Source organism: Rissa tridactyla, chromosome 1, assembly GCF_028500815.1.
Source record: "Rissa tridactyla isolate bRisTri1 chromosome 1, bRisTri1.patW.cur.20221130, whole genome shotgun sequence".
In the NCBI taxonomy this organism is placed as follows: domain Eukaryota; kingdom Metazoa; phylum Chordata; class Aves; order Charadriiformes; family Laridae; genus Rissa; species Rissa tridactyla.
The window spans coordinates 171,440,988-171,454,845 of NC_071466.1; the positions used below are offsets into that span (position 1 = coordinate 171,440,988).

The 13,858-nt window shown below is 38.4% G+C and overlaps 1 protein-coding gene across 9 annotated transcripts in view; it reads left to right on the forward strand.

Moving 5' to 3' along the window:
• POC1B (POC1 centriolar protein B) overlaps window positions 1-13,858 on the forward strand; it is a 55,058-nt gene that overhangs the window by 21,938 nt on the left and 19,262 nt on the right. For all 9 annotated transcript variants that reach the window (XM_054208404.1, XM_054208425.1, XM_054208457.1 and 6 more), the window contains one exon: window positions 4,576-4,662. In XM_054208404.1, the coding sequence (XP_054064379.1) occupies window positions 4,576-4,662 (87 nt within the window). The remainder of the gene's footprint in view (window positions 1-4,575; window positions 4,663-13,858) is intronic.

The window sequence follows — 13,858 nt, forward strand, 5'->3', positions numbered from 1 at the left end:
AAATTTCTCTGGATTTATTGGGAGAGACTATTTCACAGCTAGCTACATCATTTTCTTAGGAAATACTTTGTGTGAGTCATTTAAAAATTCTTCTTTTAATTTTATTGATTTTTAATTTTTTGAGATAACACCAATATCTTATGAAATGCATTATAAAAACAAAGTGAAGGGTAGCTTTTGGGGGGGGGGATTGATATAATTTACTAAAAACAATGGAGGGATAGCTGTAGGGGCATAGTCATTTACTCGTAGCATATGGCTGTCAATCACACAGTTGGGCCTGCTTCTTTTGTTACTCCCCTAGTTCTCTGTCCTAAGCAGTGATCCTAATCCTGCCTCTCACTTTCTTTAAATAACATATTTCGGTTTCACTCCACTTCAGTCTTTAGAAATCTGTAGTTCCTTAAATGAAAGGTTCTGTGTAAACCTTCCTTCAAATATATTTTCTTGTACTATGGATCAAAATGTGATAATTGTATCATCATTTTGGAAGAAGATAATGAAAATACTTGGTATATCAGTTTACCAGGTAATTAAAAGAAAGCTTTGGAAGAGTGTTTTTGAAAACCTTTAATACATGACAGCTCCTGCTGCCCTGCTTTCTGGTGTTCTGGTTTTCCTTTCTTGTTTTTTAAATTTAAGTTTTTCCAAATTTGTTTGGCAAGATTATTTGACAACTAACTACATCACCTTGTCAGGAAATATCATAGAATCATAGAATTGTTAGGGTTGCAAGGGACCTTAAAGATCATCTAGTTCCAATCCCCCTGCCATGGACAGGGACATCTCCCACTAGATCAGGTTGTTCAGAGCCCCGTCCAGCCTGGCCTTAAAAAATTCCAGGGATGGGGCTTCCACCACCTCTCTGGGCAACCTCTTCTAGTATCAAGTCATGTGAAACTTCTACACTTAGCTTCATTCCATTACCAAATTAATTTTTAGTGCAATATTAAACATGAGTATTTGCAAGCAGGGTTTAGCTACAGCCTTCATGTTTTTGTGCTTTCTTTAGACACTTTGCTTTTTCTGACTTGTTGCTTAACAATTTTATATCTCTCTCTATATATATATAGTTATATCTTTTAATATGGCCAATGACAGTTCCTGCACCCCTAGTCAGTGTTTGCAATGCCCCTCATCCTCCCCTTATCTCTGATAAAGCAGTAGGCAGAACTATATGCAGGAGACACTCATTCCAGCTCCAGGATGTGACACTTCCATGTAAAGAGCATATTTTCTTAACTTAATCATACCATCTATTTATTTAGCAACCCTGTATCAAGAAAAGCATTTAACTCAGTCTAAGTATCTCTGATGTATATAACACGGAGATATTATCTCAAAGAAGATGTTTCAAGAGTTATTAGTAATAATACTATAGTAGCTCCTCTACATTAGAGTATTGATAGGTGATAGGCACCTGCTGTCCCTGTTCTGCAGAGTCCTGCAGGTGCATTGTCCTCTCTTCTTTTCAGTACCCAAATGATGTATGTCAGAAAAAGACTTCAGGCTTAGCTGTCCATAGTATGATTGATATTCAGAGAATGCGTTAATTATATTTATTGCAGGGCTGACTGAAGATCAGAAGCAAATGACCCTGGTTATGCTGGGCACTAAACAAATGTAAGCTCTTTAGGACATCTGTCTGTTTAATCAAATAGACAGGGTATATATGGGGGGGTTGGGGAAGTAAAGTTTGCTCTTCCCCTCTTCCTCACTTTAACTCTGATAAAGTGGTAAGCAATAATATATGCAGAGGACACTGTCACTAATCATGTTTCTGTAGAGAAGAAATTAAAGGAGAAGTCCAGTTAAAATGGTAGAACTTTGAGATAAATTGAAGGTTATTATTTAGGCCATGTTACCTGGTTTTACTTCTCCTTTTTCCCTTTCTTTTCCTCAAAGTCTTTTTGACAAAATTAGAAGAAAGCAGGAGTTGGTTCTAATTTCTACAAATTGAGGGAAAACTTAAGTCATCATCTCTGATGGCTCTGTAGCAGGATGAGTTTTCCTGATTGTCTCTGGGTAGCTCATTCTCAATCGATGCACCTATAATCTGAATTAAAAGACAGACTACCTACAAAAAAGACCTCATGGATGAAGAATGGCTTGTTGAAACTGAATCTAAGAAAGAGATAAACACTGCTACTCAGAAAGGTGAACTAGCTTAAAAACAGAATTAAGATCTCCCCTTAAGGACAGCTTGTCGTCTCTGATTTGTGAGTGCTGCAAAGTGCGAGGATCACTTTCACCTTGAATAATCAGGCAACATCTGTATCTAAATGTCTCTTTACCTTTTAGCGTGCTAGTAAACTTTGTTCATCATCTTCCTCCCTGCCCCTCTTCCACCCGCATTTACCAAGGAAGATCTTGCTTCTATTAGTTTTAACCTAAATTTCTGCATGGAAGTTATGGAAATCCAAATGAACTGAATGAAAACGCTTCAGGCAGTACAAGATGCTATTGCCTGCCTTCCATGGCTACTAATTCCAGTTTTAAGATCTCGTCGTAGCTACTTCGCAAATGGATCTCTGACCTAAAAGTCTATATTCCAATGTATGGACCCTTGTGTCAGGGACTTTTGCGTGTGGAAGTAGCACTGAAGCTGTTACTGAGTGAGCAGCTCTGGCTGAGCCAGAGTTTTGACAGTCTTCAGGTGAAATAGTAAGTTCTTTCTCCTTGAAAAGGCAAAATAAAATGACCCTTGTATCTAATAAACTTTCAGCAACTAAAATATACCCCTGTCATTAGGCAAGTGTAAGTTTTGGGGCTTTTTTTTTTTTTCCCCCCACTTTCAAGTAAGATGGTTGGAATTAATGCTGTCTCTGATAAGGCTGCTGTTGGGTTACTGATAAAAGGTTGAAACGAGAAAAGTTCACTTCTCTTTGCTACACCAGACTTCTTGGTGATTTTAAAGTCATCTAGTCTTTCTGTGAATTTTGTCAGTTCATAAAATAATAAGAACAGTACTTCCATACATCACGCTGAGAGGGCAAACGTATTGGGCTGCCATATACCTAGATGATAACAATGGTAGGGAAAATGCACACGTGTATTTTTACAGGGAGACTATTCTGATCCTTAGGTAGAAACCATAAGATAAATAAAATCAGCAGCTTTCTCAAACTTTATATTCTCTTATATTTTGTTAATGCTTCACTTTCCTGAAAGGACATTAGCAAAATACTGCTAAAGTTATAGATTAACTCCTGTTACCAACAATAAGTGAGTCGTCCAACTGTGATACCAAGATGACAAAATAGCAGATATTGTGTTGAAATATCAGTCAGCCTCTGACATTATCCCAATATAAAGCAGTTTTTCCTGTGTTTTTAGGAACAGCATGGTTTGTGTTTGGCCAGTTAACTTGTCACAGATTAGTGATTCAGTGTTACCTCCTACCTGCTTTCCACAACAGTGTTTTTCAAGTTATTTTGACAATCGGACTTGTCATGTAGGAAGCAAGCATGTCGACAGTATGTATGTTTGGTTGTGATAGATGACTTGGGGAACCTGAGTGTGAGTCAGGAACTGATGGATCTGGGCTGCTGAGTGCGTGCTCACTTTCAGCTCTGGTGCTAATGATGCACCCACGTCGGTAAGGCAACTCAGGCTCAGGGACAGGCTTGGCCCACACCTCCCTGTGCTTTGCTGAGCCAGAGTGGTTGCAACCACATTGATCCTAGCTCATGCTGAATGGTAGTGGGATTTATAGGCTGTGGTATGAAACTGTGAGTGAGGATGTGCCCTAAGTAAGCTACAACAGGCAGGGGACCAGTGTAAGGTAAGAGCGCTGCCTAGTTGTGTATGGAAACCTCCACAAGTAGAGGGCTACTGCTGTCCTTGGACTATAACAAGCTAATTGAGCATTGTTGCTAGAAGATGGTTCTCAAGTCCAGAATTACCCAGGGCAATACACCACTTCTGCTGGCGACAGTCCTCCTCATGGAAGGAGGAATGGGAAAGATGGCCTACAACTGCACCCACAAGTGATTGATGCTGGAAAGTAAAACTCAAAGATGACTTTCAGGAGCCCTGATAGTTGTTGTGCACATGCAAAAAAGCTCATAAGCACCTGCAAGGGACAGTTACAGAGTTGGGAAGCTGTTTGAATACTTCTTCCTGTTCAATATTCCAGCAGCATCATTGGCAACTCTGTTAGTTGTACGGCTTCAGCCTTGGGCAGGTTTTGAGTTAGCTGTCTTAAAAACTAATTTGAAATGGATTTATTATAATTTCATTTTTATTGTTTTGTCATACAACTGAACTTCTTAATACTTGCACCTCTTGTGGTAGGAATTCTCTGAGTTAGTTTTCGGGGATGGATGTTTATGAAGTATAAATTGTATTTCTGTAGTAAATGCTTATCTGGACTCTCTTTTCGTATTCTATTATTGCATTTTACACAGTTGGAGGGTAACATCCTACCTTTATTTTTTTACACGTTTTAAAGCCTATTTCCAGTCCTTAGTGAATAGTGGTGCCTTAATGCAGCAAGTGGTCCTTCTTATTTCCGTCTTATTTCCCTTTCTTTACTGGTGCTGAAATAATGATATTATAATTCATTTTCAACAGGTCAACCCTAACTTTGATGTGACTAATACACAAACACTTGACCCACCTGTCATAGAGATTAGTTCGTCTTCCACTTTCAGTACTCTGGTAAGTTGCTTTCTGGCGGAGGGGAAGATAGGGTATAGCTTAAAATAACATGTTGTCAGAAATGCGCTTTTTCTGTTTGTATGAATGGCATATATTTTTTTAACAATTATCAGCTGCTCAGAGCTCAATATCCGAACTTCTCAACTTCAGCTTTCTTTCACAGTTCCTGAGGCTAACCAGAAGATGGTGTAATAGCAACGCATTCGCGTTATACTAGTAATTGTACCCATACGCTAAGCAAAAATGCCAATTATAAGCCCATGCTAATTATATCAAAATATTATTGGTAAAATATGTGGCTTATTCTCAAACTTTTTTGTAACTCTGTCCCTATGTGCAAATAATGGGAAACCTAAAGAATAATTGCCTCACTGATAAAATTGCAAAAGTGATGTTTTAATTTTTCTCCTTTTAAGGCATCTAGTAGTTCTCTAGGAGGAAAAAAAAGTAGCACATTTTAAGACAGAACCATAGGATTAGATACTTCTAGTGTTAGCTTTTCATATGACATTGGTATTGCATGTGGGAGGAAAGGAAGGCAATGTTTTAACAGTGGTTTCGTAGGAGGAGAAATATGCTCTCCTCGTATGAGATCTAAAAGACGTACTGTTCTAGAATTAGGTTAAAATGAGAATTTCTCCTTTAGTTCTGAATCTGTTCCTGTGAAGGTGTAAGTTGTATCTTGAGTAATTTTAGATACCATAACAAGAGTTTGTGTGGCTGAAGGGTTAATACGTGTGAATAGACAGCAGGTGTGGTTTCTGCTGTTCTATTTTATCATGAATGCTTTATGAAAAGGTATGTTTGAAGGTACTTTATAAAATGCTTTAAGAGCATTTATTGAAGATCATAAGACAGAGGTTGATGTCGAAGAGAAACCTTTTATTTGAAGCAAATAATCATGTAATAGCTTTTATTTGAGAGATGATAATTTCATATATTTTAAGGCTTAGCAGTCATCATGTTGTGTTTTCCCAATGGAAGTATGGTTCTTTAAGATAACTTATGTCAAAAGTAATTTGCAGCCTTTCAGAAATCTCTTTAGTAGGCTTGACAGATAGTGGATTGTGGTGGCTATAATTTACTGTCTACTGATCACTTTAAAATACTCTGTGTTCATTACTTCCTGATCTTAATACTGATCACGGAATTCACATGTATAGTTACACTGTAATTCTTTGTTATATACCTATAAATCTGCCAATCACTTCATCTCCTTTGTTAATTCTTCTGATATGAGAACAGTGTATAAAACTTTGTGCCCAGAACTCATAGTAGGAATAAGCTGACCTGCTAGAGACAGCATCCTTTTGATTGCTGGCTGGCTTTACAGTCTTCATTACAAAAGTGTTGCTTCAAAATTCATGCCTTCAAAATTCTGCCACAAGATGACTTGTGGCAGAGCAAAAATATATTTATTTTCTTCCCTTCTGTAAAGATTTTTTTTTTTTAATAAAAAAAATAGAACAGCATAGGTTGAGAGCGATATCTGGAGTCATTTCATTTAACCTCCCCCTTGAAGCACGACCAACTTGTATCAGGTTCCAAAAAGCTTTGTTCAGTTAATATGTGTAAGGATGGCGATTCCACCACCTCTCTGGGCAGTTTGCTATAGTGTTTGACTGGTGAAAATACTTTATTTTTACAATATGTAGCTAGAATTTCCTATGTTCTAACATGTCTGCTGCCACCTTCACAGTGGTCCTCTAATAAGCATCTGTCTCGGTCTTCTTCTCTCTGTCCACCCATTAAATGTTTGAGATGGCAGTAAGATCTCCCTGTATCCTTCCTTCCTAAGGCTGAACAAACCTGGTTCTGTGCCTTTACTTGTATATCATGTGTTCCAGCCCCCCTCACCATCTTGCTCGCCCTCCGCTGGGCTTGCTGCAGGATGTCAATGTCTGTCTTGTATTGAGAAGCCCAAAACAGGACACGCAACTCCAGATAATTAAGGTGCAGCTAAGTATCACTGTCATCTGTTCTTGACAACAGTCTGCCTGGAGAAGATTTGAAAAACAAATATTTAAAATTTTGACACTCTTGATTCTTTATTGTGAATTTAAAATATATGTTTAGATATTTCTCTAGCAATTCATGTGTATTTTGAGCTTTATCTGTATGAGGAAATACTGGTGTTATCTCTTCCTCCAATTCCTCCTTGTCCTTTCAAGGAATTTTAATTTGTTGCTTCATCAAAGCCAACAATCCATAACAACTTCCACGCTTAAAATGCCTACTTATGTGGATTTTTTTAAATGTACTTGTATTTTCTTCCTTCAAAAATCAAGCCAAGATATGCAGCATGAATGTTCTTGTAGGGTTCTTGCTAGAAAACATTTAAATTATTAAACTCCCTGCATTCTAAACGGCTTAAAACTTTAAGGCCAGTTCTTTCTGAACACGGTGAAAAACCTGTTTTCATCTCAGATTCACACTGATGCAACTTCCTTGTAAACATAATGAAGGGAATGTGGTCATTGTGTCGGTGGAAAAACTTTAGTGTAGTCTTCAGTATGGAGCTGCTTTGCTTTCTCTTGGACTATAATTACAAAAACATTAAGAATTCTTGTCTGTGTATTATTATTGTCAGGAAAAAAAGCTTTGAATTTGATTCATTTATTAATTTCGCTGATGCGTTACTGAAACAAGTATAAGAACAAGCTATATATACTTAACTAATTGGTATTTGCGTAATGCCCTGAGTTTTCCAATGGTAAGAGCCTTCATATGTTGCAGTTATTAAAAATGAGGTGTGTTCCAGCCTTTTACACTCTGGAAATGTTCACTGACTTGGGGTCAAGGTTTGGGGGCTGGGGTTGGTGTTTCTTTTTATCTCATTGAAGACTCTGAAAGCATTCCTGCCTCTCTCCTACCCCTTCTTCTCTGTGTGTAAGCAGCTTGATATTGCCTTTGTTTTCTGAACTATTGAAAAGGAAAAATTGGAAGTGTTGTTTCCCTTTGGGACTATTTCCTTCTGTTCCATCCTCTGACTTTACTTTTAGTTTTGAGGGAGGCTGAGCTGTTTTCCTTTTTTTTTTTTTTTTTTTTTTTTTTTTTTTTTTTTTCAAGTCTGTAAGGCAATACATTGGTAACCTCCGGTCCCTGATAAGCTGTTGGGAACGAGGGAAAGTTGATGATGTCTCGGTAGTTTTTACTGACAGCAGCAGGAAATCACTGTAGAGGCTCTCTAATGTTCCATCCCCTGACCTTGCTCATGTAAACAGGATTTGGAGGAAGCAAAGCAATGTACTGTAATCTGGAAGTCAGAACGTCTGTGCTGCCTGGGAGATGTTTGCTCTTCCTTCTCTTCCAGTGCTAGCTAACACCGAAAACAAGACATGTTTGTTGTTCATTTGCAGTATGAGTTCTACGAAGTTAAAACTGGATTAATTATTGGAAGGGGAAAGATAAGGGTTGTTTCCTGTTTGGAGCAAAAGGAACATACTATGTTTTAAAATAGAAAGTGGCCAAATAAATTCCTCTTCAACCCCCCCCCCCCCCAAACTTGTAAAATATGTGAAAGCAAATAAGAGCATGTGCAACTTCTTATTCCTCAAGGTAAGACATTGTTAGTTTATCTGTACTGCATTTGTAGTAGGTGTCTTGATGCAAAAAAGTAGAACTATCTGTACTCTCAATTTATCCTATACGCATTGCTTCCCCAGTATGTATTTCAGGCTTAGGTGTTTTTGATGCTTTTTTTCTGCCTTGGAGTACAACAACAAAAAACCTAAAACCCACCTCATATATTTTGCAAAGACAGCAATTATGAATGCAAAATTTGCATCTATTCTTTCATCTCCGTGTACGTGAAGGCTTGCACAACTATTCCTCATGTGAACTTTTGAAAAGACTTTGGACAATGTCGCTTCCTTGGATGGCTTAGCACAACTCCAGAATCCTATAGAAGAGGACGACAAAAGAAGTTTTATCTTAAAAGCTAAAAACACTGCATGTTTTCTTTACCATGCAACTTCAAATTTATTCTAATTTACATCCTTTATTGGCTCCAGCCTTACATGGAAATAAACGCCAACTGTCTTCAGTGAGGTTAATGGGAAGGGAAAAGGAAGAAAGGAAAGAATAGGAATTTGGGGCCCAAGCCCCATTCAGAAGGGAACAGCCAGTAGAGCAAAACTCACATGGCCCTTCAGTGTGCACAGTGGTTGCCCTTACTGCTTGTTATAGTTCATCTGAAAGCACAACAGCTTTCTGTAGTTCATGAATATCAAGTTTTCTTGGGACCGCAGACATTTAGCCTTTCACTTAAACTCTGATCGTTGCATGATATTCATACATTTTTCTCTACCAAAGAAAAGTTCTGGCACCACCCCTTTGAAACGAAGACTGGAATCATTGTACTCTTTTTTTTTTTTTTTTTTTAAAAAGAGGGAGAAAAATGTCCTGCTTGTGTTCCTTGTCCAGCACTCCGTTGCCAGTTAGACTGAGCTCTGCATTGAGAAGTGATCACACCAGTAGAAGGGCTTTGATAAAAATTGACAGTTCCCAGCCTCTCCCATCACCTTACCTTCCTTGCCCCCAGAGAGAGAAATACGAAAAGCCTCTTCCTGAATAGCTATGGATTTTTTTCATGTACTGCCATTCTTCTGTTTACCATAAATGCGTATTTGAACAAACTGCCAACTCCATGATCACAAACATGAAATGAAATTGGGGTATAATGTGCAGAGATCCTGTTTCTCCAAAGTTTTGAGCTAAAACTGTCTACACCTTTTCCATAGATGAACATACAAAAACTCTCAAACAGGCTCTGAACCTCTGATGCTAGGTCTTATAGACACATAGAATAAATACAATAAATAGAGGAAATCAGAAGTGTTCGGTGCAGTAGAATAAAAAAAAACTTGTAAACTCCACTCATATGTCTTTGCAAATGAATCCTTTTCTCTGTCCAATCTTGCTCTTAGACAAGCAATTTTTAGTGTCATCTTGGCCTGCAGCACACTCCAGACAGACCTTTCTCCTCTTTGCACTCTATGCAAGTGCAGTGTGTGGGGCTGAGGGAAGAGGATAGGCTGCCTGCTCCCCGCAGCTCTGTGGCTAAACATGTTCAGCTGCTCTCAGGGAAGGAAAGTCTCCCATCCCTCCCAAAGGCTACACCTAATCCATCTGGAACAGCCATGAGGCAGTAGAGACAGCCTTTTCTCTTGCCCAGCTTGGGGCCTTCCAAAGAAGGTATGGTATATATGAACAAAATGGCTCATCACCTGTCACAAGTGCCAAAAAGATGAATCATTTGGCATATTGAACAGTGAATTTCTAAGCTTGCATTCTGAGCCTCTGTAGAGGCGCAGGCATGTTTAAAAAGATTTGTGTATTTAATCCTAAAAGCAATATGCTTTGATACCACTAGCATCAAATAACACTTAAAGATCAGATACATGAAGGTGAACTCAATATTTGTAATAAAAGGAGAATATGATCCAAATGGCCCTTGCATTTTGCAGTGATGCTATTCTAACACAGCGTGTACTGCTGGTTTACAAGGAGAGAACAGGAAATGTGTTGTGCCGCTACATAATTAGGTAATAATACATGTCTTGATGTTCCTTAATAGGCTTCATTATATTCTTTGAGTGAACTGGAGCTTGAGAGAAAGTCAGGTTTTCATTGGAGACAGAATTCTGAATTTGGGCACTAGAGAGTGCAAGAATATAATATTTCCTATACTATTTTTAGCCTGCTTTCCTGAGGAACTGTACCTTGTGAGATTGTACTGTTTATTTGTCTGTCTCTATCCTATCTCCTTAATAATTTTTCAATCATGTAGTTGTTGGTGTCTTGGGGTTTTTTTGACCAAGTTTGGAAATAAGGAGTTAGTAGAGTAAGGAAACTTATTAATGCTGCCACTGAAGAAAAAGCCGGTGGGATGTGATACTGAATTCACTGATACTGGACTAGGCATGGGCTAGCTACTGGTGACCTGCCCTGAAAGAGTGTCACAGCCCATACGGAGGGAGCTTGTGTTACTGTAGGATAGGAAGCTCAGGAAAGGGACCTAACAGGAAAAAAAAAAAAAAAAAAATCTACAGCACTACCACCCCCTGCCGTATAAAAGATTAAGCTTCAATATTTAGTTTCCTCACAAGGCAGTTTTTTTAATTATGTTGGCTTTGCCCATAGTGACATTATTAACAGATGCTATTGCTGGCCTATTGGTACTGTTTTGTAAGGTAACTGGCTTGCTGTAGATGACTTTTAGAACTGGCAATATTTTACTTTGCATGGGGTCCTACTCATGGCAACAGTGCAATGCTTCAGGAATGCTTTTCAAGTTGATCCACGTCTGTATATTGTTCCTTTAGCAAATCAGCACATTTCTGGGAACTAAAGGGATGGAAGTTCCAGGTATTATTTCTGCTTCAACTTCCTGAGATACTGTATGCGTACGCTCTGACCTTGTCTGCTCAAGCAGTGTTTTCCCCTGCTGCGGCTGGGAATCTAAGCTGTATTCACAGTTCTCACAGCTGATTCCGTGGCATGCAGAAAATGCCCGACAGCTATCAGCCCACACATCCAATAACAACTGCTTCCTTCCTCTTCCTGGGGAAGAGTAACATCCTCTGAGAAGAAGCATCCCCTGAGGAATGCAGGAACAGCAGCAAGCCTTTCACACAGGAAATTACTACTATAGCACTTGTAGAAAAGTGTTTCTGTCACTTGGATTGTCAGTCTGTAATGAGCTTCCTGCTGACCTAGATGATGATTTACTACTGATCTAAATGCCATTTGTGAGTCATTTAGCTTAATGGAAGTTAATGAAGTTAGCATTCAGTAGCTCTGTTACTCTCTAAACACCTGTTTTAATTTTTTTTTTTCATGCAGTAGCACAAGTTAAGTTTTGAACTTCTTGAACGGGACTAATAATTCTGAAATCACACTTTGTGGGACTGAGAAACAAGGGAATGTTTAGATTAGTTCATAGTGTGTGACTCTCTTAGAGAAGGTTGCAAGGTTTTATTTTTGTTTATCTTAAGTTGGATAATAAAGCAGAGCTACAGATCAAGCATGTCAGAAAACAAGATGCTAAAGCTAAAATACTGCCTTGAATTACCCTTTGTCCTTAGGTACTACTGGAGTCTAAGTTTTAGCACAGCATGCTTGCAGCTGTGTGGTAGAACCTTGAATATAAAATGAAATATATATATATAACCATTATGTTATTCGAAATGGTTAATGCAAGTCTGTTACAAAAGCAAACACTTTAATATGGTTTAAAACTTATTTTTCCTAAATGACAGTGCTTGAACAAGCAAATTCTATTTATCACTAAGATTACAGTGATATCTAAACCCAGAGGGTGCTTTCTACCTAAAAGCTTGTTTGAGTGTTTTCCAAATATATCAACTGTTCTAATACAACACATCTCTCCTTGCAGTCCTTGCCTCATTATTGTCTAGTTTGCTGTATGAGGTGTAGTTACTTGCTTCATGTGAGATAATGGGAACACCGAGCCACATCCCAAAATTACATAGGTTGCTTAAAACGAGACTGAGACTTTTTTCAAATAAAATTCAGTACCAAGGACAAAAATGTTGCTTCGTCAGATAGATGTTTGATATAGAAAAATTCTGAAAGTATCTTGTCTTGTATCTTCCACCAAAATAGTTTTGGGGTCAGAAATTAAGTAGGACAATGCTAAAGAACAATTTCACAGTCATTTTAACTTAACGACTGTTTTTGTCTGGTTAATTCCATCCAAGTCAATTCCCTGATCTGCTCAGCTATCCAAACACTAAGAACAGCACAAAGGAAATAATGAGAAAAAATTATTTGGAGGTTAAGCAGGAGATTGGCGCTGGCTGTAACCTAACTGAGGTTGACCGATGTTCGTGGAGCCATGTATCCGATGTGATTGTGCTATAACATATACAGGTGTGTTACATGCACGACGCTTCTCAACATCATCTTTTGTACAAGCAAAGGAGGTGGTAGTAATGGCTTCCTTTTGTTCAGGCAGTCGGTGTGTTGGATTCAGGTAACCGAGACGGAGGCTGAATGGAGGCAGCTCCATGCTTGAGTTTGAAGCACTGTAAAGCAAAAGCTGAAAGTATATGGCATCAGAGGAGAGCGAGTGAGAAGCAGTCCATGAGTAGTGATTAGGGTGTTCTTCTGGAAGGGAAACACTAGATTCTATTGCCTTTATGCTTTTTGCGATACATGGTATTTGGGGGGAGGTAAAGGTAAAAGTAGGAGCTGTGTGACTGCCACCATAAGTGGAGATACATGGCCTCGCTGTTTGGACAAATTATACCCTTTTTTTTTTGTGTTTGTGTGTATCGCCTCACATTATGGTATTCTGTTTGTACCAGCTTGAATTGGTGCAAGGGAGAGAGAGAGGGGTAGATAGATGCTGTCCTCTGGTGTATTCTAACTGTGTGGAGATTGTACTTACTGAATACTACGCTGTCAGTTCCACACTGCACATCAGATACCTGAAGCACAGGTATTGCAATGCAACTCTCAGATGACTATTACAGTATTTTTACTGTAGAGGACGACCCCTTTCTTGACACAGAGATTTAAAAGAATTAATTAACTCTGTCTTTAACCTGTTCCTAGATGAACCAGTATAAAATTTTCCTCACTGAAAAGATTACTCTTCCAAGCCGTGATTCATTCTTGTAGGTGTTACCTTATTTCTTACGCATCTCTTAAACAGTAATTCTGTGTCTATACTTCGGACTTTTGCCAGTGTAGTGTAACAGTACAATACTACCTCTTCCTCAGTCCTTTCAGCTAGTTATAATTACGTATAAGAATTCACTGTAATTCTTCACTCAGTAACCTTATCACATCAAAATTTTATCATTTCCCTCAGTTATACATTATGTCATTGTAATGCTTTTCCACACTTCTGCTTTCTATAGGGTATTATTATAGAGTGTCTTCATCTCTGAGATCTTACATGTGTACATAAGGTTGTATTTGGCCATCTGAATGAAGTCAGATTGCCAAGTAACCCAGGCTATTTTAGTAGTTTCCAGTGTGCCTTTTTGTGTCGTCTGTAAACTTGATCTTCCAGATCGTTGGTATGTTTTGCAGGGGACTGAAACAAGAACAGATTTCAGTGGAATCACTAAAACCAGCATAATTCTGTAGTAACCTTCTGATTTAACTGTTTTTGAAGAAACGCTAGCTAGATAATTGGCTTCATACTGCATTACAACCTAAA